General features: G+C 41.0%; 1 protein-coding gene across 1 annotated transcript; it reads right to left on the reverse strand.

Moving 5' to 3' along the window:
* Positions 1-2216: 2216 nt before the first annotated feature.
* Positions 2217-14830, reverse strand: GCG (glucagon). Its single transcript, XM_029604898.1, has 6 exons — positions 14751-14830; positions 12646-12746; positions 12063-12224; positions 11345-11479; positions 3397-3540; positions 2217-2730 (listed from the first exon to the last, which is right to left on the reverse strand). The coding sequence occupies exons 2-6, from the start codon at positions 12741-12743 to the stop codon at positions 2709-2711; spliced, it is 561 nt and encodes a 186-aa protein (XP_029460758.1). The 5' UTR covers positions 12744-12746; positions 14751-14830; the 3' UTR covers positions 2217-2708.
* Between the last annotated feature and the right edge of the window lie 11682 nt (positions 14831-26512).

Here is a 26512-nt window from a genome sequence, read left to right on the forward strand (position 1 = left end):
GCCAAAATGATCCTCCCTGGACCTGAAACGTGGCCTTCCTGGCTCCCCCTTACTCCTTGCATGAGGTCTTCGATGTAGAAAGAAGTAGGAGAGATTCCCAGTTATTCCTGCCCTGCCGACTTCTGGTTCCATACAGCCGGAAAATAAAATGGCACAACCAGCCCTGAGATGGTTGCCATTTTGTTTAATGGCCTTAAGCTTTATGGCTGTGAAACATTGGTGTCAATTTCAGGGCCAACCAGGCTGGTGTCATTGTTAAGTGCGGACCAGCAGTGCTGGAGTGACTGGAGATCACTTCTGCCCCTTTCTTCACTGAAGACCACATGGAAGAGGTAAATGGGGGCTGAGGATGTCCCAGCTCTCGGTTGGGTGGGGGAGGGGAGTGGAGGAGCCCAGGGAGGCCTCATTTTACCTTGTTTTTTCATTTTCATTGTATTTAATGTTTATATTGATTTGGCAAATGGACCAACCAAATAAACACAGAGGGGTAGATTTTCAAAGGGTTACGCGCGTAACCCTGAAAACCTACCCCTGCGTGCGCCAAGCCTATTTTGCATAGGCTCGGCAGCACGCAGCAAGCCCCGGGATGCGTGTATGTCCCGGGGCTTTGAAAAAGGGGGGGGGGGCGGGGCCGGGGCGGTCCTGAGTCCTCCGGCACAGTGGCTGTGCTGGGGGATGGCGTGCCGGCAGCTGGCCGGCGCGCGTAAGATACGCCTGCAACAGGCAGGCATAAAAAATAAAATAAGGTAGGGGGGATTTAGGTAGGGCTGGGGGGTGGGTTAGATAGGGGAAGGGAGGGGGAAGGTGGGGGGGAGCGAAAGAAAAGTTCCCTCCAAGACCGCTCCAATTTCGGAGGGGCCTTGGAGGGAACGGGGAAAGCCATCGGGGCTCCCCTAGGGCTCGGCGCGCGCCGACCCCGGAATTTATAACATGTGCATGGCAGTGTATGCATGTTATAAAATCAGGTGTACATTTGTGCGCACTGGGTAGCATGCACAAATGTACCCCACGCGCGTAGGATTAAAAATCGGCCCCAGAATTAACAGAAACCCAAATTCTAAAAGCCCTGGGAAATGAAAAAAATGAATGAAAATTAAACTTTCCTCCTGCACATCCCTATTCTAGAGTCCTTTATATAGAACTGGGATGATTTCTGAGAACACTACCTTGGAGGTTATAGATTTCAAACTCCTAGCTAAAATTTGGTTTCTAGAACCCCCTTTTTTCTTCTTTCTATGTCATTGGTGCCTATATGTACTACAACAGCTGGCTCTTTGCCAGCAATCACTAAATTCCTAACTAGTTGGTGCATACGATCTTCTATCCTTCCACCAGGCAGGAAAGTAACAAAACAGTTCTCTGTCAAGCAGTCACCCAACTATTTACAGTTCTAATGTCTGAATCACTGATAACAATGGTAGTGCAATTCCTTCCCTTCTGGGTATATAGCCCTAGAGAGATATCCTTGGTATAAGAGGATATCACATTCCCTGAAAGGCAGGTCACAACTAAAGGATCACTTTTTGCTGTTCGAGGCAATACCCTCCTTCCTGTTGACATTGCTTCTCCAAAAGAGCACAGTGGTTTCAAGAGTGGAAGCAATCTGCTTTTCTATGTCTCTGAAGGCCTCCTTTATATATCTGCTTCCGCTCCTCCAGGTCTGCTAGTCTAACCTTCAGAGACTAGACTCATTCTCTGAGAGCTCTTTGCACCAGGTGCTCACATATGGCTTTCCCCCAAAAAGCAGATATTCTTTCATGTGACATTTGGTGCAAAAGATTGGATAGCCCCCACAGCACTGCTAGTCTGATGCCTGCATCTTTATTGTTAAGTTATCTAGGGAGTAGGGAAGACTTAAATAGGATTCATTTTTGTTTACTATCTTTGCCAGTGATTTAACATTTAACAAAATTATGGTCAGGATTAATTTTGCCCCTGTTAATGTAAAGTATTAATTGACTATTAGACAAATTCATTTGCTTTCTTTCTTTCAGTTCGCTAATTAAGACAATAGTCTATACATATTTCAAGATTTGAGACTAGGGTGGGTAAACTGAAAAACAAACACCGTGGAAGTGCTAACAATTAAGGAAACAACTTTGTCAGACTCTTCTCGCAAGCACAAGTATTCTCTATAGCTTTTTTACATTTGTAGAAGATGGCTTATTGGGGATAAAATAATTTTTTCTAATAAAAATGATGCTAAAAAGACAAAGAAAGCTTGAAAATATTTATTTAAGGCTACTGTTTAATATCTTGAAAGCTCTTGCATTCTCATAATAAATATTTCAGGAGAGGAGGTCATTTTTCAGAGAAGTGTGACTACCCAGCCCCTTGTTGCCAATAACAGAGACATAATAAGTTTGGAATCATTTATATGTACAAGTCAGCTTCATAGAAAAATAATTTCATTGTTAAGCGTAAAAAGATTTTCTCTTTTGTGCTCTAAATATATGGCAAACATGAAGGCCTGGTACATTTATAGTTTAATCCTGCTGCTTTAGTTGTCTTTTTGAGAAAATTCTATTCCATATTCAATCCTTTGCCAATACAACACTACAGTAAAATTCATTTTCTTTGCATGCAAAGCAATACTGTATGGCTTTATGAGATGCCTGCTGGAATTTCTGGAATGCAAGATTTAAGTTGTCGAGTAGGCAGCAGGTGTTGCAATATAGAAGACTGAAGAATCTTGCATTCTTTTTTTTTTAATATTCCCCTAGAAGGTCCCTGTAAAACAAAAACAATGAAGAACGACTATAAAAGCTTAATTATTCATACAGTGAACATATTATAAAATTCAGATTTCATTGTGATTTGCACAAAGTCTAAGGAGTCCACTTAATAAAGGGCTTTCACTGCATTTTATTTCACATCTAAAGTATACCTGCTTTGTTTGAGTCCTGAAGGATTTTAGATGTGAACTGAAGAAATTGTCTATATAAATCAGCACTTCCCAAGCATTCATGTGATATTCAGTAAATGGTTATATAGCAGGGAATGATAACTTCTAATTTTAGTGAAATAAATAAAGTGGAAGTATAAATTAATTTAATAACATATACATATATGTATATATAGAGAGTGAGAGATTTATTTATGTATTATATAAATATATATATATTGTTATTAAATAAATTGATACTTACAATTTAGTTATAGATATATTATCTATATGGGAAATATTTGTATTTTCAAAATCTACAGGACACTGTCTTTAAAAATCAGAAACGTATACAATGTAGTCCTAGAGTCATCTAAGTAGACTGCTTATTTCTGTTGTGAATTGATTATATAAACAATTTGATTTCCTAATAATGTAATGAAACAATGTGTAAGCTGGAAATTAAAATTGGAGATGAACTCATGTTCTTCATTTTCTTAGGATGCATTTACCTCTGGGTAACCTTGGTGTTTAACAACCAATTTATGAATTCTTTGGTAGCAATAGTATCTAGGACTTTGTTGATTTCGCTGGTAAAACTGCCATCAGCATGTCTTCTGCCCAGCTCCTCAGCAGCACTGGTTTCTTCTGGGAAGCTTCAAAAGTAAAAATTTTGAAATAGTCATACCTCTCAGGTGTCCCTTATCTTTAGGTATAGCTATGATTTTTCTGGAAGTTTTCTGTATGATCTAATTATTGGACATATTACTTCAAAAGGTTCAAGATCCAAATAGCTAAATGTTAGATTACAAACAAATGTGTTTTAGCTGCTTGCATAATTAAAACAACTTTTAAATATATGGCTTTTAGTCTAAAATAGACTTTTGACAGATTCCATTGTTTTATGCATCACTCAAGAAATTTATAGCTGAGAGGTATGAATAACATCAATGCCTGTAACTGTAGGAAACATATCTCTTCATTACTATTCTGCAATGTGGTTAGCTTTTTGTAAAGGTTTTATTGGTGAAGTCACACATCTTTTTCATAAAAACTACTTATTTCTTGTGAAATTTAAGGTTTTAAAGAGGCACTTCCATTTGTCTGGCTTATATAAAAATGTCAGCAATGATTCTGAAAGGAATGGAAAATAAGACTGAGAATATCATTATATGCCTCTGTATCGATCCATGTGTGACTGCACTATGAGTATTATGTACAGTTCTGGTCTCCCTATCTCAAAAAAAGTGGGACTGGAAAACGTACAGAGAAGGACAACAAAATTGATCAAGATGATGAAATGACTCCCTTATGAAGAAAAACTATAACAGGTTAGGGTTGATTTACTTGGAGAAGAGGTGACTGAGAGAGGATATGATAGAGGTTTATAAAATCATGAATAGGGTGGACAGTTATTTACCTTTTCAAATAGTACTAAGACAAGAGGACACTCCATGAAACTAACAGGTAGGAAATTTAAAATGAGAGGGAGTATTCACTCAACGCAGACTCAACAATTTGTTGCTGGAAGGACATAGTCAAGGCATTTAGCATGGTGGGGTTTAAAAGGGTTTGGACAAGTTCCTGGAGGAAAAGTCCATTAAACCATTATTAGCCAGGCAGATTTGGGAAAGCCACCACTCATCTCTGGGAATGAACAACAAGGAATGGATCTAGTCTTTGGGATCTGCTGGATATTTGTGAACTGGATTAGCCACTGCCAGAGACAGGATGCTTGGATCGATTGACCTTTGGCCTGATTCAGCATGGAATTCTTATGATAGTTAAATGTTAACCAAGTTGAAATGACCTTTTGCTTTTATAATGCTAAAATATAGTGTTATATATTCCAAAAGGGAACAGCTTTTTAAATATACAAATATCTGCTTTTAGATGAGGAATTTCTTCTCGCTATATGGTATCATCTTGATTGAGTCTATCAGCATGCTTTGGCAGGAATATGGTGCCCTCTTGTAGACTCGGGGTAAGTTTCAAAAAGATTTGTGTGTGTAAAATTAACGAATATTGTAGCAATTTTCCAAAGCCCATTTATGTACTTAAAGTGCACTTATGCATTTAAATCCTTTTTCACAATTCAGTAGCATATATCGTAGCAATTTTCTAAAGTCCACTTATGTACTTAAAGTGAATTTACGAAAGTAAAACCCAGTTTTAAGGGCGTAAGTCCTTTTGAAAAATATTCCCTTAAGGGGTCATTTTCAAAAGAAGTTACGTGCATAAATATAAATACTTTTGTAGCAATTTTCAAAAGCCATTTACTTGAATAAAGTGCATGTACTCTTTTAAATCCTAGGGACAATTCAATGGCGTCTAATGTAGCAATTTCAAAAGTCCACTTACTCAAGTAAAGTGCATTTACTCCAGTAAAACCCAATTTTACTCAAGTAAATGCTTTTTAAAATCAGGCCCATGGTGTGGAAATGGTGTAGTAAAAGGTAGCTGGAGCTCTGCTGGTAGTTACTGAACACTGAGCTATCAGAAACAATTTATTTTAAGGCTGTTTGGTGTAAGCTGCTAGTTATACCATATATACCAGTACAGGCATGCCAAATTTGTAGCATGTTAATTGAGCATACTGGAGTGCCACTGCCATGGTATGGATTCTGGAAAATCAGTATTGGGAACAAAATGTGCTTTCCTTACCAGTTTCAGAAGTCATTGCTCATTTTTATCTTCTAACAAAACATGGGTAAGTTTGTTGTGAAAATTATCAATGTCCAAGTATTTGGCTAAATTGATTTTTTTTTTAGATTGTCAGTCATTCAAAAACAAATACAATTAATATTGGACAACAAGTAATATCCACATTTTCATCCACAGTAACTCTATAAAGGGAACATGCTCAATGCAACTTTGGACGGTAATCTTCAGAAGCCATTTATTAGAGTACATAGCTATTTACCATAGGAAAGCAGACTTTAGGAAAATTCCCCAACCTCCTCATTGGTAAAGGTATACAAATTGCTCAACAGTGCATTTATTTTAACCTGCATTGAGTAGAGGCATTCCCAGACTGGAGAATGCAACAAGCTGCATAATTTTGCATTTTCAAAACTTTAAGATTAATTTTAAAAGAGTTTTGCATTAAAAGGGCCACATATGCATGGACCCTGTATTTTATAAAGGGTTCACATAAACGTCCATATGTGCATGCAAGAGCAAACTTATTCACGTAAAACAGGGGCAATCTAGGGGCATTTCTGGATGGGGGGGGGTCAACATTTACGTGTACAAATTACTATTTTAGAACCTGCCAAAATGACGCACATGTTACTTGTGTATATTTAAATCTGCTATTATCTGGCGAAAGTGAGAATAACATTGTTTATTACCAAATACTGGGTGAGGGGTGTGGGTAAACTGGAGGGAGTTTAGATTGAAGATGGACTGGGCAAACTGGTGGTCAAATTGGTAAAACTAGTAATTTCCTTCACGCACACACATTTAAAAATTCACAGAATTTTATGTATAAAAGCCGACCAGTGCTAAGAAAAATACGCTGTGAAATCTCTATGCATAAATGTTTAAAATTAGGAGCACAAACACACAGAGGAGATGCACCCCACTTATCTGGACCCTACTTAGTGGCTTTGCTGTCACTAAGCCTGATAAGTCTTAAAAAGTGTTACTTATTCGGCTATGTAAGATAGGCACATAAGTCTTCAAACATTAGTTATCCAGCTATCTTACTTATCTAGCAAAGTAGTGCATTTCTTTTTACTTGTTTGCCTATCTTACTTAGACCTAGATTCATCAAAATGGTGGAAATAGCGCCCGTACTAAAAAAAGAGGTATGGTTAGAGTAATTTTCCCTGTACCGCATCGCATAGGTATTTTTCTGCAATGCGTGCTACGTTTATCGCACCCACGTTATTTTCGCATTGCAAGCTGAGACATCCATCACACGCTGCATTACTGACTGAAAAAGTATTTATTGCAATTGGTGATTTGGGCTCTGGTGAGCTCCATGTCATTGGTATCTCATTTATTAAGCCCTTTGTATCTCATTTATTAACTGTTCATCCTTGGTTCAGTCAATGCCCCATCTGTTTAATGTTATTTATTCAAAGTTTATTCTGTGTTTAAGGTTCTATGTAACACTCTCATGCGAAGTTATTGTTTCACTGTAAACCAGTTTGATTTGTATTCTATACAAGAAGATCGGTATATAAAAGTTAAAAATAAATAAATAAAATAAAGAGCCTCTACAGAGGCTCACATCTAAGTTAACTATTTATACTACTGTAAGGGAGCACTAGTAACTCGGGGTGAGGTTTGGGGGATGCGGTAGGTTTTGGGGGGCTGTTTTACATGCATAGTCATAGGTACGAACAGCACAGTTGTCATCAGTGAAGATTTTATGTGATTTGGAGTGATGAAAGGTAAAAGAAGAGGAGGTTTGTACAATGTACTCTCTACCTAGCTTGATTGCAGCTTAGAGAGTGCATCAAGCTAGGCAAACATTGTACAAATCTTTTACCTTTCATCACTCCAAATCACATAAAATCTTCACTGATGGCAACTGTGCTGTAAAACAGCCCCCCAAAACCCCAACCAACAAATCTCACCCCAAGTTCATAATACCACCCCTTACAGTGGTATAAAAAGTTGACTTAGATGGGAGCCTCCATAGAGGCTCTCTCTCTCTCCCTCCCTCTTCCTCTCCTCCCCTCTCTCTCTCTCCCCCTCTCCCCCTCCAGAATGGGCATTTGCGATAAAAACCGTTTTGGCTGGTAGCACAGGCATAACGCACAGGCAAAAGGTGTAGACTCTATTGCATGCCTCATTAACCAACCCTTGTTTCCATTTACTCCGCCCAAACTCCTCCCACTCTAATACTAATTTTTAATTTGCATACAAATTTTGCGATGCAGTATTTATCGTGCGCATTTCAGCGAGATCGCAAGTGTTAAAGTCCTAACGCCCATGGTAAGGCCCTAACACAATTTTCTAAATGATCCCCTTAGCCATATAAGTCTTAAACAGTGCTATTTAGCTGTATGAGTAGCATTTTTTGAGACACTAGAAAATTGCCCCCTTGATAAAGTAAATCAAAGAAATCTATTAATCATACAACATTATTTGATGCAGCTCTAACTTTACATGATTAAGAAAGGAAATGATTAAACAATACATGAAACTGTCAAAGTCACAAGAGGAAAAATTCCTACCAATAGCACAAGACCCTTCTTTCCTTCTGTGTCTATTTGAAATTAATCAGTAAATTGGACCCTGTAAAACTATAGCACCAGTGTTCACATATTCAGTTACCACATGATCAGTGGTGGCATAACTTATTAAGGAATTTGCAACCACATTTTATAGAGCATTATCTGTATATAAATCTGAAATTATATACATTATCTGTATATAATTCTGAAATTAAATACTTTAGGACTCATTTAAAAAATATGAACACTGATATTAACACCCACAGCATATTTCCAAAGCAGTACTACGGCTTTTAGCACTGAAAATATTGTTTGTTTTTAAGTGAAAAAAGATAGGAAATGAAGTCACATAAAATTCTACTAGCATGACAATGAATTGCAAGAAAAGGGACAGTTTGTAGGCTTCTCTTCTTTCTGGTAAGAATAATCTATTTTCCCTCTAACCTATAAACAGCATGACTGAAGCTGAACCAGCACTATTTCCAGATTTTATAATGAAACCTATCACATTTTAAATTGTGCATGAAGTATGTTGTAAATCTCTTTTTTATTCTTTTTAGTGCTCGGGGGCAGGACAGTACATTTCTGTGCATGTTTCTGCACTGGAGTTTGCACCTGAGACCACATCTGTGTATTCAAAAACTCTTCAACAGTTGTAAATCAGTACCTTCTGTATATGTGCAATAAATACTGCATATTTGCATGGGCAATGCAATGTAATTTCAGCTTATTCTAAACAGGTAAATTAGCAGATACAAACTGGTAAACAATAAGTTCACACTATATAATTAATTCTCTTAAAGAGTACCATCTTCTCTGGACGGATTAAAAATTCAACTGCTCAAAAATTAAAATGCTCACTTTCTGAAGGGATACTACCAGGGACGGTAACTTTTAAACAGCTGCACAGGAGCAGATATTCACGCGTATGCTGGCTCGCACCAAAGGATGAGGCCATATTATCACATATGCCTTGCATATCACATATATCATGCTTGCATGATATAAAATAGACTGAACATGCTTACACGTGCATACAATTTTAAGTGGATGTGCACACAAATCCCTCTTCCACCGCATAAGTGGTGGGATTTTAAAAGGGGCGCACATCCATGCCATTGCCAATTTCACCATTTCGTTCCCAGTTTACCCAGGCAAGGGATAAGACTTCCCAACCTCCCTAGTTTAATAGTCTCTCTTTCCCTCTGTTGGCCCCAACATTTAAAACCCTGCTGACTAACCTAGATATTTTTTTTATTTTATTACTTACACGCCATCCATAGCAGTAGTAAAGTTACATGGCAGGGGATCCCAGCGAGGGCTTGTGCGCATAAATACTTACACGTACATTCCATTTTAAAGTCCTGGAATGCCCATGTCCCACCCGGACCATGCCCACACCTGCCCCCTTTTTGGGCCTTCTGCGTGTACTGGGAGATATGCATGTACATGGGCACCTTTTAAAATCCGTATGGCGCACGCCAGGCAGACATGCTTGCATATCTCCCAATTTTGGCATACACCAGCCTTTTAAAGTTCACCTATTTTGTACAAATTTCACAAATGTTTATTTATGCCCATTTATCATTTCACTACCACTACCTAGCTGATAATTCTGCCATCCTTATCACTGGCTGATATTAGTGATGATTTAAAGAGGCAGATAGATCATGCTGGAAATGGAAGTCCTCTATTTAACCACCAAACAGATAAAGGACTGATAGATGAAATCTGAGCTTTCTGACACTGATTTCCCAATGTATCTCAATCATGTCCAAGAAGGATTTCCTCTGAGACTGAGAGATTGCTACACTTTCTATGTCTCCTTGAATTATTTGCTAAGATGGTAGTCTCTGGTAGGGGTGTGCATTCGTTTTGAACTTAAATGGAAAACGCAACTTTTTTTTTTTTTTTTTAACTTAAAAAAGTGATGAGGCGTAAACGATCGGATTTCCAACTTATTCAACATAGCTATGTTGAATACGTTGGAAATCGCGATTGTTGATCTAAATAAAAATTTAAACCCCTCACCCTCCTTAATCCCCCCCCCCCCAAGACTTACCAAAACTCCCCAAGCTGGCCAAAAGTTCCGTGAGGCTCCGGAAGCGGAAGCGTGGGGAATCACGTGACGTCCGCGTCACTCCGACGTGACGCCGACGTCACGTGGTCCATCGCGGTTCTGCTCCCGGACCCCTCGTTGGATCCTAACGGCACTTTTGGCCAGCTTGGGGGGGCCTCCTGACCCCTCCAAGCTGGCCAAAAGTGCCTTTTGGGCCCAACGAGGGTTCCGGGAGCGCACCCGCGGGGAATCACGTGACGCTGCGTCACTCCGACGTGGCGCCGACGTCACGTGATTCCCCTCGGGTTCGCTCCCGGAACCCTCGTTGGGCCCAAAAGGAACTTTTGGCCAGCTTGGGGGGGGCCTCCTGACCCCTTCAAGCTGGCCAAAAGTGCCATTTGGGCCCAACGAGGGTTCTGGGAGCGCACCCGCGGGGAATCACGTGACGCCGCATCACTCCGACGTGGCGCCGACTTCACGTGATTCCCCTCGGGTTCGCTCCCGGAACCCTCGTTGGGCCCAAAAGGAACTTTTGGCCAGCTTGGGGGGGCCTCCTGACCCCTCCAAGCTGGCCAAAAGTGCCTTTTGGGCCCAACGAGGGTTCTGGGGGCGCCGACGTCACGTGATTCCCCTCGGGTTCGCTCCCGGAACCCTCGTTGGGCCCAAAAGGCACTTTTGGCCAGCTTGGGGGGGCCTCCTGACCCCCCCAAGCTGGCCAAAAGTGCCTTTTGGGCCCAACGAGGGTCCGGGAGCGGACCCGAGGGGAATCATGTGACGCCGCGACACTCCGACGTGACGCCGACCTCACGTGCTCCTTGCAAAGGAGTTCAGAAATGGCGTCCTGACCCCGCTGGACCACCAGGGAGTTTTGGTAAGTCTTGGGGGGGGGATTAAGGTGGGTGAGGGGTTTAAATTTTTATTTGCACATATGGACATAGACTCAACTTATGGAATTCTCCATATGTCCATATTGACCGCAAATGACCCCCCCTTTCGACTTATGGACTTATGAACTTAAACTTTTGGTCTGCACATCCCTAGTCTCTGGCATTGGTGCCAAAAAATGTCTTTTGTGATAGGATTTTTCAGAAATGTAAGTATCTGTCAGCTGGGCCCTGAACTAAGACCACAAATGCATCTTACCTAGGCCATGAGATGTAGAAAAGAAAGATAATTATTTTTAAAACCATAAACATATTGTATACTTACAGGCTTTTTCCTTCTCCATTTACTAACCACTCAACAAACTTCTTGGCAGCTTCACCTTCCAAGTAAGAACTGATATCACTGGTGTAAGTGCCCTCAGCATGCCTCTCAAATTCAGCATGACGTCTTGAAACTCCACTGCCCAGAGAAATGTAAAAAGTAAGTCCAGACAAGTGAGCAACTAACCTACTGCAGTTGTTCTGACTGGGATGAACCTGCTCACATAATTGTTTTAAACGAATGCATTCTTAATACAACAAAAGAATGTTCTATTACTAGCAGATAATTAGCATTGATTATACAGACAGCAAATACATTTCTAGAATTATTGGCAATCATCTCTATATTCAAACCAATTTTGCAGTTTGATGGCTAAAGAGGCTATTTAAAATCATGCAATAGCTGCCATAGAAAATGAATGACACAACCAACATCTAGGATTTAAATAATCAATGAGAATGATGTTTTACAACACTACAATTCATGCTTGATAATTAAAGCAATTCTCCATTGGGCTGAAAAACCATGTAGCAGTTGTTGGGTGGTCGTGATTTCTAGATGACTTCTGCATCATTAAGCAGGCAGAGGGTGGGGAAGCTGTGGAAGCTTCCAGGAGGGTCGGAACAGCTATGGGTAGGATTTAGAGTTATGAGTTGATATTTTAAATTTATAGACCATGGTTTTCATCAACAAATGTAGTACTGTCTCCAGTAATCCTTACCCATTTCGTTTATTTTTCATCAGCCAGCTGACAAACTCCTGAGCTTTTTTAATGTCCAGATACTTGCTGTAATCACTAGTGAATGTGCCTTGTGAATGACGTTTAACTGCATTCAATTGGCTGGATGCATCTAATGGCTCAATCTGAGAAACTGAGAGTAGACTGTGAATAAATAACATAAATCTGCATTAATTTGAAGACTGCTGAAGCAATAATTCATTAAGTTTTATTTTGCATTTATTCTGAAATCTTTTCCAAGAAAGAGTACATGAATATTGCATTCTATAGGAATGTAGAATTGAAAAAAATAATGTCTTGTAACAGACATGATGATTATTTGTTCAACTACATCACCTAGAATGCATTTTCATTTGTTCTACAATATTTGAGCATCTAGAAATTTGTGCCACTATATATGAACTGTATTCATTTGTCATTGTTTAAGAGTATATTCTTATTAATACATTATAGTAACCATATTCTCTATTGCCATGAAAAGTTCTGTTTAAATTATATAGTAAAGTAATAATTAGGTATTTTAGGCCTCCGATGATATAATGACTGGAGGACTCTTGTACTCTACCTTGTTTTATCTTCAAAGTCTTGAAGAGGATTCTGCCAGCTGCCTTGTAGTAGCATTAAAAGCACCCCAGCAAGATAGCAGATGAAATTCATTTTCATTATCTAGTATAAAGATAAGAAAAGATTCATCCTTCATAATAATCTTTAAACAATTCAGGTACTTTTATTTACCTAGCAGACTAGAACATAAGAACATAAGAAATTGCCATACTGAGTCAGACCAAGGGTCCATCAAGCCCAGCATCCTGTTTCCAACAGAGGCCAAACCAGGCCACAAGAACCTGGCAATTACCCAAACACTAAGAAGATCCCATGCTACTGATGCAATTAATAGCAGTGGCTATTCCCTAAGTATAATTGATTAATAGCCATTAATGGACTTCTTCTCCAAGAACTTATCCAAACCTTTTTTGAACCCAGCTACACTAACTGCACTAACCACATCCTCTGGCAACAAATTCCAGAGCTTTATTGTGCGTTGAGTGAAAAATAATTTTCTCCGATTAGTCTTAAATGTGTTACTTGCTAACTTCATGGAATGCCCCCTAGTCCTTCTAGAAACATGATCAATAAGTAGTCTTCTTTTAAAAAGAAAACTTCTATTAAAGGTTTCTGTAGATACTATTTCCAATTTTTAGTGTGAACAAAATTTGCATGAAATACAGATGTTACAGTTAAGTTACTGATCATGAGAATACAAGAAATGTATATACAATAAGCTATATTAATGCTACCATTTAAAATCAGATGGAAACCAATGGTAGAATGCTAATGTCTGAGCGACCAAAAGCAGCAACATGTGTATTCTGCCCTTATCTCATTTAGAATTATTTTTATCTTGTAGAATCTCTTTCCTGTATGTGATCAGATAATTAAGAGGTAGGAATGAGGCATCACAGAATGAAAGACACAGCACATTTCAAACCCCCCGAACTAAGCCATTTTTTAATTTGAAACCAAATTTATTTTCTTTCTACAAATAGTATAATGGCAGCAATAAATATTATATATTGCGCATAATGAGATAATGGGGAAAATGCTGGTTATTTGAATTAGTATTGTAAACATTTTTCAGCTAATTCTTCTACAAAGAAATCACTCAGGCAAGAAAGGGAATGAAATATTAATTCTTTTTTTTTTTTTTTTGGAGGAAGAAATATTGCTGTGAAACAGAAGTGAATTAGTATCATGGCTATTAAACTTCAAATAAAGTGTAATACCTACTGCTATCAGAAAGTGAATATATCTTTACTGAGCACACAGAATTTCCATGACGCTATTGACTTTGGAAGTAAACAGTAAATCAGAGGATGTGCATAAAATAGGCACACAGAAATATGTCTTTGTGTATGAACAATCCCCTAAAATGTCTTATTTATTGCTTTGAAAGAAACAAACACCAGACTCTGTTAAAAGTGCACCAATTTTGATATTACGTGAAAGTCAGTATAGAAAAAATAAATTACCATTACCAAATCTTAGCAGTTCAACCCTAATGGCGGCTTTTACTTCTTCCCTAACATGGTGTTTACAGTTTGTACAAGTTCTGGAAGATAATATATGAGCATATGCCTACAAAACTGCAAGTTTTTCTTCTGTCTCTGGGACACTGGAACTTTTCAATCTAACATGTTAACATGAAGTGGGAATTTTTAGGCTGTGTGCTTTAAACCAGTGCAGCGGTGAATGTGGAAACAAAAGGAATAGCTAATCTCCTAAAACCTGAAGCTTTTAAAATCTATATTAGAAAAGGTTCTTCTGGAAAGAGTGTTCATGTTCTTGGTTAGTTATTGCATCATATTTTATGGAATTGGGTCTTTCACATAACAGTTTATAGAAACATTATTGCCAACTAAATGGGTTTAGCTTGCAAATTTCTTAGAATAAAAATATTCAGTAATTATACTATAATATTAGCAGAATATATTACTATACAAACATTGAACAGCCTGGGCTTTTTTTTTGTTGTTGTTTTTGCAGATCATTTACATTCTGATCCATGGACCAAACATTATAATATGAATATTACCATCTTACTACTACTACTACTACATAGCATTTCTATAGCGCTGCACAACATATGGAGTGCACCATATCCCACCTTACCTTCTCAGACTGTGAGCTGTAAGACAATGGTTTGGAGAAAAGCTGCTACTCTTAGCTCTGGAACTTCTAGAAGTCTTCAGGATCCTGATATGTATCTCGGTTGCAGCTGCATGGCTTTTTATACTGCTCAGCTCCAATAAGCATGAAGAGAAATGCATTATTTCTGACACCATTTCCTGATTTTCTTCGCAAATATGATTCACTTCTTTTCCAGTGTTTTACATGTGACTGCCTTTTATTTCCTTTCAACTTTTCGGCTGGCTAATGATTTTTCTTTCCAGGCAATTAAACACATTCAAAGTGCTTACTTTAGGGTACCAGATCTCCATTTGAGTAAGATTCCTAATGGACTTCCAGTAGGAATAAGGTGTCTCGATGAGTAAACACCATTTAGGAGGATACTGCAGAGTAGCACTGATAACTAAACACATTTTTAGAACTCAAGGTGTGACAGAAAGTGTTGGCTGCACTGCCTATAATATATTTGAAGTTGGAATTTTTGGCTAAAAAGTATCCCCCCCACCCCCAACACCCCACAGCAAAAACGAGGCAATGCAGAAAGTTGGGGGTTTTGTAAACAGTAGTACTAAGTCTTACAATTTGGGATATTTTTGTTTATGCGTATATATGACTCGAATTCCTTTTTCTGGATTTCATATTTTAATAATTATTCAATGAGATGGTTGCAATTAACTCTATCAACAAGGATTGTTACATGAAGAATCCACACATAGTGGAAAACCTTCAGTTGATATTAGACAGGGTGATTCTCTAGAAGGTTTTTTTTTTCCAATTTTTAATAAGTTGCATTTGATGGGTTTATCAAGTATTTTTCATTTTGTGTCATGTATCTTCTCTAGCATATATTTAAAAGTCTTGTGTTTTTCACAGGGTCGTGTCTGTTTTGTGGCCACCAGGTGGCACCTGGAACATCGGAAGGTGCATTGTGTAAAGACAGTGGAGTAGATTTTCTAAATCTACGCGCGCACGTACTTTTGTTCACGCACCAGGCGCAAACAAAAGTACGCCAGATTTTATAAGATACACGCGTAGCCATGCGTATCTTATAAAATCCAGGGTCGGCGCGTGCAAGGGGATGCACATTTGTGCACCTTGCGCGGGCCGAGGCCTGCATGCAGCCCGTTCCCTCCTAGGCCGCTTCGAAATCGGAACGGCCTCGGAGGGAACTTTCCTTCCACCCCCGCACCTTCCCCCTCCCTTGCCCTACCTAACCCCCCCCCCCCCCCCCCCCGGCCCTATCTAAACCCCCTCCTACCTTTATTTGAAAAGTTACGCCTGCCTCTGGGCAGTAGTAACTTACGCGCGCCGGCTGTCTGCTGGCATGGCAGGCCCTGACACAGGCCGCTGTGTCGGGGCTCTCGGCCACGCCCCCGGACTGCCCACATGCCCCCAAAACGCCCCTGAGCTGACACCACGCCCCCTGGCCATGCCCCCGACCGCCCCTTTTTGCAAGCCCCGGGACTTACACGCGTTCCGAGGCTTGCACGCACCGCCGAGCCTATGCAAAATAGGCTCGGCGCACGCAGTGGTGTTTTAAAAGGGTTACGCGCGTAACCCTTTTAAAATCCGGCCCAGTATGCTCTATCTGCAAAGCCCTGTCTCCCTGGCTTCCACACGCAGGCACATACACATACATACAGGCCCCCCCCCCCCACACATACATTCAAATACACACATACAGATACAAGCTGCTCCCCACACAGACATACACCCCCCACACACACATAGGCTCCCCACACACAGACACAGACACACGTCCTCACACATGCACACATACATAGTGTGCCCCACAGACACACACACACAGACACATACATAGTCTCCCTCAGTTTCACCAGATATTCTTCCTTGTGTTCCTCTTTTTGGGATCCTTTAGATTTCTTGAATGCTGTTCTTCTTGTTTTTATTTTATCAGCCACCTCCTTTGAGAACCAGATAGGCTTCTTATTTCTCTTGCTTTTGTTTACTTTTTTAACATATAGATTTGTTGCCTTTGTAATTGCTCCTTTTAGTGTGGCCCACTGTTGTCAGACCTCTCTCATATTCTCCCAGTCTTCTAATTCTACCTCCAGGTACGTCCCTATTTCAACAAAGTCCACATTTTTGAAGTTCATAACTCAGGTCTTTGTGTGACTTCTCCGTTCAGACTAGGAAAAATGCCAGTGATATTTGCTGAAGGTATAATTAAGATCTGCAAAGAAAGGAGCTAGGAAAAAGTGAAAACCACGTGTGTTGCCATATGGACGTTACATTTGTATATCAGAAGAAATACTAAAAAAGTTGTATTCATTTCCACCAAATACATTTCATGGCTACAGGGAAAAAATAAATCTCTTAGTGCAGAAAATTTTAACTTTCTATTGACCTTTTAATATTTCCTATGACAGAATCCTGTGTATAAATACACCCAACTAATCTAGTAGCTGCAAAGTTTAAAGCTGTAGTATGCATGACAGTAAGGTCCTCATAAAAAAATTAAGGCAATATAAAGCATCCACAGTCAACTATGTCACATAAAATTTCCACCTGAACCGATCAGAAAAATCTCACAGCATTTAGAAAGTTACAAGCGTGCTTTTGACTTTGTTTAATGATGATAAAACGGGAAATGTTTTCAAAATGTTTTGATAATTAGCTGAAAGTAAGAGTTATCACAAATTTTCATACATCTTTTCTATTGTTGAATCAAATTTTCATACATGAGTAACATTTTTAATGTTTATATATTAATGAGCATTTTGTGTGTAGAATCTTGCTGAACTTGTCAGAAAATGCAATGTTTACTTGCTTTAATGTTTAAGACAATTTTTATTGGGGAAATATTTTTCATTCTGTAAACAATTCATGGAGAATGCTTGCATTGATACTTTGTTCATTCAATGAAATTTCAATAACATTTCATTCGAATGATAGACACAAAGGAATTAATTTCTGCAAAACGTTGTGGCATGTGACTATGCATTCACATTATCATATTGCACTTCATAGAGAATTCTCTGAGGCCACGGAATATATTTGGTGGAAGTGAAATGGCTGAAGGGAGATATGATAAAGGTATATAAAATGAGTGGCGTGAAATTGGTAAACGTGAATCAGTTGTTTACTCTTTCAAAAAGTACAAAGCCTCTATATCGCTCCATGGTGAGACCGCACCTTGAATACTGTGTACAATTCTGGTTTCCGCATCTCAAAAAGATATAGTTGCGATGGAGACGGTACAGAGAAGGGCAACCAAAATGATAAAGGGGTTGGAACAGCTCCCCTATGAGGAAAGGCTGAAGAGGTTAGGGCTGTTCAGCTTGGAGAAGAGACAGCTGATGGGGGATATGATAGAGGTCTTTAAGATTATGAGAGGTCTTGAATGAGTAGATGTGACATGGTTATTTACACTTTCGAATAATAGAAGGACTAGGGGGCATTCCATGAAGTTAGCAAGTAGCACATTTAAGACTAATCGGAGAAAATTCTTTTTCACTCAACGCACAATAAAGCTCTGGAATTTGTTGCCAGAGGATGTGGTTGGTGCAGTTAGTGTTGCTGGGTTCAAAAAAGGTTTGGATAAGTTCTTGGAGGAGAAGTCCATTAACGGCTATTAATCAAGTTTACTTAGGGATTAGCCACTGCTATTAATTGCATCTGTAGCATGGGATCTTCTTAGTGTTTGGGTAATTGCCAGTTCTTGTGGCCTGGTTTGGCCTCTGTTGGAAACAGGATGCTGGGCTTGATGGACCCTTGGTCTGACCCAGCATGGAAATTTCTTATGTTCTTACATTCAATTACATTGCTAGGTGAAACATTTAAGGCAAATATAGAAAATACATTTTTTACTCAGTGCATAATTAAATTCTGGAATTTGTTACTGGAGGATATGTTAAAATCTGTGAATGTGGCTGGGTTTAAAAAAGGTTTAAAAAAGTTCCTGGAAGAAAGGTCCATAAACCATTATTAAGATAGACTTGTGAGAAATCCACTACTTATCTCTGGGTTAAGCAGCGTGGAATGTATCAACCTTTTAGGATCCAGCCAGGTACCTGTGACCTGGATTGGCCACTGTTGCAAACAGGATACTGGGCTTGATAGACTTTTGATCTGACCCAGTATGGCAATCTTATATTCACTTTTTTGTTCTAATCAGAGCATTTTTCTCACTAGAAGCATGCGCGTCCTACATGTGCACGCGCCGGGTAGTGTGCGCACATGTACGGCCGATTTTATAACATGAGTGCGCAAGCTGTGTTTAAAAAAGGATTGGATAAGTTCTTGGAGGAGAAGTCCATTACCTGCTATTAAGTTCACTTAGAGAATAGCCACTGCCATTAGCAATGGTTACATGGAATAGGCTTAGTTTTTGGGTACTTGCCAGGTTCTTATGGCCTGGATTGGCCACTGTTGGAAACAGGATGCTGGGCTTGATGGACCCTTGGTCTGACCCAGTATGGCAATTTCTTATGTTCTTAAGATCAGGGGTCGGCGAGCGCAAGGGGTTGCACAATTATGCACCTTGCATGCGCCGAGCCGCACTGTCTTTCCCCGTTCCCCCTAACCTGACCTTCCCTCCCCTTCCTCTAACCTTTCTTCCTCCTAGCCCTACTCTAACCCCACCCAAAATTTTTAATTTACCTTTTGCACCTGTCTCTGGGCAGGTGCAAGTTGTGCGCGCCGGACGACTGCCGGCTCGCGATCCCAAGCACAGCAGCAAATGGCCGCTGTGCCTGGAGCCTCTACCCCCGCCCCGTCCCCAGAGCAGCCCGCCCACGCCCTGCCCCCTCCCCACCCCTTTAATAAAGCCCCGGAACTTACACGTGTCCCGGAGCTATACCCATGTCACCGGTCCTTTTAAAAATAGGCCCAGCGCATGTAACCTTTTTAAAATCCGGCCCAATATGCATAGTGCATTTTTGTATAAATTTCACATTTACTATGCCTGTTTAAAAAATGTAAATATTAGTGGTTGAAAGAAAAAGAAAAGTATTACTACATCATTGTTTTCTAAAATTAAAATATCCTCGATATGAATTATAGTACAACATTTTAACTTGAATAATATAGAAATGATTGCATTCTAATCCTCAATAAAAGCCATATTTTCACTCAAACAGGAGAATAAAATGTGTATTGCCATATCGGATATTTTGGAGGCTGTGATATCATTTATTGGACTAAAAAAATAAATTATAAACACATGCTTGCTTAAGTATAATTAACATTTTTCATATATAAAAACATTTAAGATGATTATTTCCACTGTAAACATGAATTGACAATATAAAGTATCAATGTAAATTATATTAAAATTTGATGGGGAATCAAGCAGCCAGAAGAAGGGAGATATACAGCCCAGTGATGCAGTAATTAGTTGATTTTGCCGCAATAAGATCTGTCCTTCCTCCTCTGACGTCAGGCTGAGCATACTAGGTTATAAAATCTCTGACCGGTGGTATCTACTGGAGAGCTGAGCAGCCAGAAGGAGGGAGTTTACAGACAAGCAGTATGGCAATTGGTTGGTTTTGACACGGTAAGATCTGCCACTCCGCTATGATATCAGCCTGAGTGTCCCAGTTTATAAAATATGTGCCCAGTGTCCCTGGGGAAAATGTTGACAGACTTCAGAAAGTGAGTAACTTTCTGACTGTAAAGCCCTTCTGTCTTTCATAAAGGTCCATCCTTTCTCATTCTTTATGGGGAAGAAAAGGAAAAGGTTTGTATGGGCCTTTCCATCTGGGCCCCACTCTCTCGCCCATTGACTCAGACTATTTTGAATGGATTTATGTCTCCTTGTTCCCAAAGTACTGATTCAGGACAGAATGGGCTTGGTAGTTCGATATCGGATCCCAGAGTGTTCAGTACCTCACTAGGTCCCAATAACCGACTCACAGCAGGGTTCGGAGGGGTCAATCCTGGGAGTGATTCCTCAGCTTTTATAGAAATGGCGGCAGAAGAAGACCATGTGGCCCATCCAGTCTGCCCAACAAGCTTTCACACTTATTTTTGTCATACTTATCTGTTACTCTGACCGCTGAGGTCGGGGCCCTTATTGGTAACTTTTTGGTTCTAATTTCCTTCCACCCCTGCCTTTGTTGTAGAGAGCAGTGCAGGAGCTGCAAAGTGAAGTATCAAGCCTAATTGGTTAGGGGTAGTAACCGCCACAATAAGCAAGCTACTCCCACCCTTATTTGTTTACCTAGCCTGTGCAATTTAGTCCTTGTTGGTTGTTGTCTGAATATAAATCCTTTCTTCATCCCCCCTGCCATTGAAGCAGTGAGCTGCGCTGTACATGTATTCAAAGTGAAGTATCAGGCTTGATTGATTCACGGTAGTAACCGCTATAACAAGCAAGCTAATCACACGCTTATTTGTTTACTCAGCCTGTGCAATTTAGTCCTTGTTGGTTATTGTCCGAATATAAATTCTCTTTTCTTCATTCCCTTTTTGCCATTGAAGCAGAGAGCTGCTTGGATATGCATTGAAAGAGAAGTAGCATGCTAATTTGGTTTGGGGTATTAACCGCAGCAACAAGCAAGCTACTCCCACGCTTATTTGTGAATGCAAATCCTTTTCCCCACATTTCTTCTTGCCGTTGAAGCATAGAGCAATGTTTGAGTCGCATTAACCGTGTGTATATTTATTGAATAAGGTTATTAATCATTAAGTAATAGCCGTCATTCCCGCAAGCTACCCCCATGCCTCTACTCTTCATTCACATCCTCAAGACTTTATGGATCCCACAGTGTTTATCCCAAGCCCCTTTGAAATCCTTCACAGTTTTGGTCCTCACCACTTTCTCCGGAAGGGTGTTCCAGGCATCCACAACCCTCTCCATGAAGAAATACTTCCTGACATTGGTTCTGAGTCTTCCTCCCTGTAGTTTTAAATCGTGACCCCTGGTTCTGTTGATTTTTTTCCAACGGAAAATATTTGTCGTTGACTTTGGATCATTAAAACCTTTCCAGCATCTGAAAGTCTGAATCATATCACCCCTGTTCCTCCTTTCCTCCAGGATATACATATTTAGATTCTTCAATCTCTCCTCATAAGTCATTTGATGAAGACCCTCCACCTTTTTGGTCGCCCTTCTCTGGACCGCCTCCATCCTGTCTCTGCCCCTTCAGAGATAAGGTCTCCAGAACTGAGCACAGTACTCCAGGTGAGGCCTCACCAAGGACCTGTACAAGGGGATAATCACTTCCCTTTTCTTACTCGATATTCCTCTCACTTTGCAGCCCAGCATTCTTCTGGCTTTAGCTATTGTCTTGTCACATTGTTTCGCCGACTTCAGATCATTAGACACTATCACCCCAAGGTCTCTCTCCTGCTCCATGCACATCAGCCCTTCACCCCCCATCGAATACATCTCAACTAGTTGAGACTAGTTGTGAAGAAATTCATGGCTGTCTAGCCACCTTAGTTAAGAATAAATCTATTTTACATTGCAAATTAGAAATGTTTGAAAACAAGTCTAGAAGTTGTAACTTGCATGTATTAAATGTTCCTTGGTCTCAGATAAAATCTCTTTAACATATCCATAGAGATGATATCATGAGTTTTAGAAAGTACCTTTGTAATCTGTCCCTCCAGTTGCTTTTTTATTTTCCTATTTTATTTTTATTGTTCAGAATTGGCAGTTTTGCCAAGCGCTGAGCTGTCAACAGATAGCCTTAACTTCCAGCTGTTTTGCAGGATTCCCAGTTAAATAATTTTTTTAGGGCTACACTTTTGATGGTATTTGCATTCAATCGTAATAAAATTTGGACCATAAAGATGTCCTTTCACCTCAGAAAGAATATTTTTATGGGTCAGAAAATAGCTATATTTCCAGACATTTCTAAGGCTACATACATAAGCAAGTTGTAAGCTGTTTCTAAGTAAAAAGCAGGAGATGATTTCCATATGTGCATCTTTTAAGATTCCCTTGTAAATGTGAATTAAAGTTTGAAGGCAATAAATATGTTCATTATGAACCAGATCACTTTCAGATCAAATTTGTTTCTCCAGACGAGGCCTGGGTCCAAGAGTGAGGGGAAGACATAGTTTAGACTAATAAATAGTGTTGGGTTTATTCCTCTGATTTAAATTCCTTTATTTCTGTCTTGGCTCCTTCTGCTGTGGTCTAATTTAAAGGATGTAGAGGGGTTAGAGTATTTTCTTATTTAAAAAAATTCTATAATTATGTTAACCTCTACAACTTTGATGTTTCTTTTAAAATGTATTCAGTTTTTGTATTTATATTAAATTAAAAGCTTTAATATTTGATCAAGTTATACAAATAAGTAAATATGGAGAAGACAATTTATCTAGATAAATACCAGGGTTAGAGGGATATCTGAAATTGCCTTCCCTCTACATGACTAAAAGTACATGCATTGCTCCACAAAGCACATACTTTTGCCAGCATAGAGAAGAGGTGTTCCTGGATGAAAAATATAACATTTATTGGTGGGTAATTTTGAAAAAGATTTGCAGACGTAAAGGAAGCATATATATAACAATTTTCAAAAGCCCATTTACTCGCATAAAGGGCCAGATTTTGTAATCTACGCCCAATTTTATAACATGCGCGCACAGCCGTGCGCGCATGTTATAAAATCCGGGGTCGGCGCGCGCAAAGGGGTGCACACTTGTGCACCTTGCGCGTGCCGAGCCCTAGGGGAGCCCCAGTGGTTTTCCCCGTTCCCTCCGAGGCCACTCCGAAATCGGAGTGCCCGATTTTATAAATCCGGGGTCAGCGCGCACAAGGGGGTACACCGAGCCACGCATCCTTCCTCCGTTCCCTCCGAGGCCGCTCCAAAATCGGAGAGGCCTCGGAGGGAAATTTCCTTCCGCCCCCCCCCCCCACCTTCCCCTCCCTTCCCCTACCTAAACCACCCCCAGCCCTACCTAAAACCCCCCTTACCTTTATCTGATAAGTTACGCCTGCCTCTAGGCAGGCGTAGGTTACACGCGCCAGCTGCCAGCCGGCCCGTGATCCCGGGCACAGCAACAAATGGCCGCTGTGCCTGGAGGCTCTGTCCTCTCCCCGCCCCCTATTTCAAGCCCCGGGACATAGACTCGGCATGCGCAGGAGTGGAAATACGCCCCATAAATTCTAGCAGCAAAACTGCAGAACAGATAGCAGGTATAATTGTTTGAAAGTATTTTTGCCAGGATAATTTTCAAAGTGGACTTATGCATGTCAGTCCGCTTTGAAAATTAGCATAACATGCTCATATTTGCCAGCTAACTTGTGTACAATTATGCATAGATGAGAGAGTAGGAGTTTGGAGCTTTTTGGTGAAGGACAGGGACAGCAGTGAGATTCAGGGGCCTTGATTGTGTTATGAGATGTTTTCATTATGGGATGGATTTTAAAAGGGTTACATGCGTAATATATGTGCGTAACCCTTTTAAACCCACTCCTGCGCGCGCCGAGCCTATTTTGCATAGGCCCGGTGACGAGCGCAAGCCCCGGGACGCGCGTATGTCCCGGGGCTTGAAAAAAGGGGCTGGGAGGGGGCGGGACCGAGGCCTCCAGCGCAACGTATTTAACAAAGGTGGGGGGGGGGGGGGGTTAGATAGGGCTGGGGGTGGAAGGAAAGTTCCCTCCGAGACCACTCTGATTTCGGAGTGGCCTCGGAGGGAACAGGGAAAACCATTGGGGCTCCCCTAGGGCTCGGCGTGCACAAGTGTGCACCCCTTTGAGTGCGCCGACCCCGGATTTTATAACATGCGTGCGGATGCATGCGCATGTTATAAAATCGGGCGCAGATTTGTGCGCTCCGGGTTGCGCGCACAAATCTACGCCCGCGTGTAAATCTTAAAATCTGGCTCTATGTGTATATTATAACATTTCCTGGGCATTTTTGATAGGATGGGTAAAATCAGGCCTGGGTTTGCCAATAGGCACACCAGGCCTGTGCCCAGAGTAGCAAAATTCTGTGGGGGCAGCAGGCCAGCTGAAGAATTGCTATTCTGAATCTCACTCAACAGAATATCCCTCTGTTTCCTGCTCCAGCCTTTCCCCTCCTAGTGCAGAGAACAATACTATTATTATTTATATTCCGCTTTTCAGCACTTCAAAGCGGATTACATTCAGGTACGAAGGGTGAGGCTAGGAAGGGAGAGAGCATAGAAAAACAGCTCTATTCCCTATTACAGCACCCCTAATCCCTTGCTGCGCAGCCCCCGCTAGCTTGTGCTGGGACCAGGAGGAGAGGGTTGAGGCCTGAACACACAGCAGGGAGCAAAGAAAAGCCCTGCTTCCTAATTCAGCCCCTCTCTTCTTCTCAATTCAGGGACATGAGGGGAGGAGGCGAGCCTGGAGCAGATAGAGCAGAGCAAAGACCCCTGTGCCTTACACCTTCTGCTCTGTTGTCCCTTGTTTGGGGGGAGGGGAGCAGGGAGGTGGGGGTGACAGCACCAACAGTGCCTAGGGGTAACCAAATCCTAACTCCATCACTGGGTAAAACACTGGGCCGGATTTTAATAAGGTTACACGCGTAACCGGAACCGGTCTTACGCGCGCAGGGCCTATTTTAAAAAGGCTCGATGACGCGGGTAAAGCCCTGGGATGCGTGTACGTCCTGGGGATTTACTAAAGGGGCGGTCCGAGGCAGGGGCAGGGCCAGAGGCCTGCAACACAGCGGCCATTGTTGCTGTGTTGAAGGATCACATGCTGGCAGCCTGCCGGTATGCGCAACTTGCACCTGCCCGGAGGCAGGCGTAAAAGGTAAAATAAAAATTGGGGGGGGGGGGGATAGAGTAAGGCTAGGGGGAGGAAAGGTTAGGGAAAGGGGTGGGAAGGTCAGGTTAGGGGAAGGGAAGTTTCCTTCCAGGGACGGGGGACGGCAGCGCGGCTCGGTGCACACAAAGTGCACAATTGTGCACCCCCTTGCGTGCGCCGACCCCTGATTTTATAACTTGCGGACGCAAATTAACAAATCGGGTGTACATGTGCGCATACCGGGTATTTCTCTTTATTTGTTTTATTTTTTATTTATTTTTATATACCGATATTCAGCGTGCGCGCACATGTATGCCCGCGCGCACCTTTTTAAAATCTACCCCTAAGTATATAAATAAGTTCAAATTATCCCTTCTATGTATTGTTAACTCAGACCTCTAATTTATTAATTAAAAAGAGGCCATAAATTAAATGCTTTCTTCCATGATTACATTGTTTAGATTAGAATAATTTTTACAAGGGTAATGAACTGGAAAGCAACAAATGTTTGAAGAGCATATTTTATTTTCCTTTTGACTATATTGTAGTATTGGGTTACACAGAGCTTATTCAATCTGCTTGCTCAGACAGAGTACAGAACATATATTTAATTGTTCCATCAAGCATGGTAAAGGCTCAGTTACTGCTTGTTCGTTCACATTAATGTAAATGGTTTGACAAGCTTTTCCTTCCATGACAAGTGCCTTGATAAATAAGAATTTACTCAATTACTTTATACTTATCATAAGAACATAAAAATTGTTGGAGGAGTGGACCCTGGGGTTGAGAGTGAATTGATACTGCCTGAGGTGAAAGCTCCCTCAGGCCCCCCACTGTCGGCAGGCGAGGCCAAACGGGAAGCAGAGGCCAGCTGGAGCTTCGCCAATAGCAGCCCGCGTTCCCGGCAGGTTGAGCCCTTGGGTACCGGGCCGGCTGGTCTTAGGTGGGCCTCTGCATGGATGATCCCGTGGAAGGCGGCCAGGCGGAAACTCGAGTCAGGTCCAAGCAGGCGGTCAGGGCAGGTGGCGATGCTCATACTCAGAGG

Source organism: Rhinatrema bivittatum, chromosome 6, assembly GCF_901001135.1.
Source record: "Rhinatrema bivittatum chromosome 6, aRhiBiv1.1, whole genome shotgun sequence".
Classification (NCBI taxonomy): Eukaryota; Metazoa; Chordata; class Amphibia; order Gymnophiona; family Rhinatrematidae; genus Rhinatrema; species Rhinatrema bivittatum.

Coding starts and splice junctions, on each gene's coding strand:
- GCG (XM_029604898.1), bottom strand. CDS start 12,743: ATGAAAATGAATTTCATCTGCTATCTTGCTGGGGTGCTTTTAATGCTA. Junction 11,480..12,062: donor ATGAAAAATAAACGAAATGG/GTAAGGATTACT, acceptor TTCTCTGGGCAG/TGGAGTTTCAAGACGTCATG. Junction 3,541..11,344: donor AATGGAGAAGGAAAAAGCCT/GTAAGTATACAA, acceptor TTACTTTTGAAG/CTTCCCAGAAGAAACCAGTG.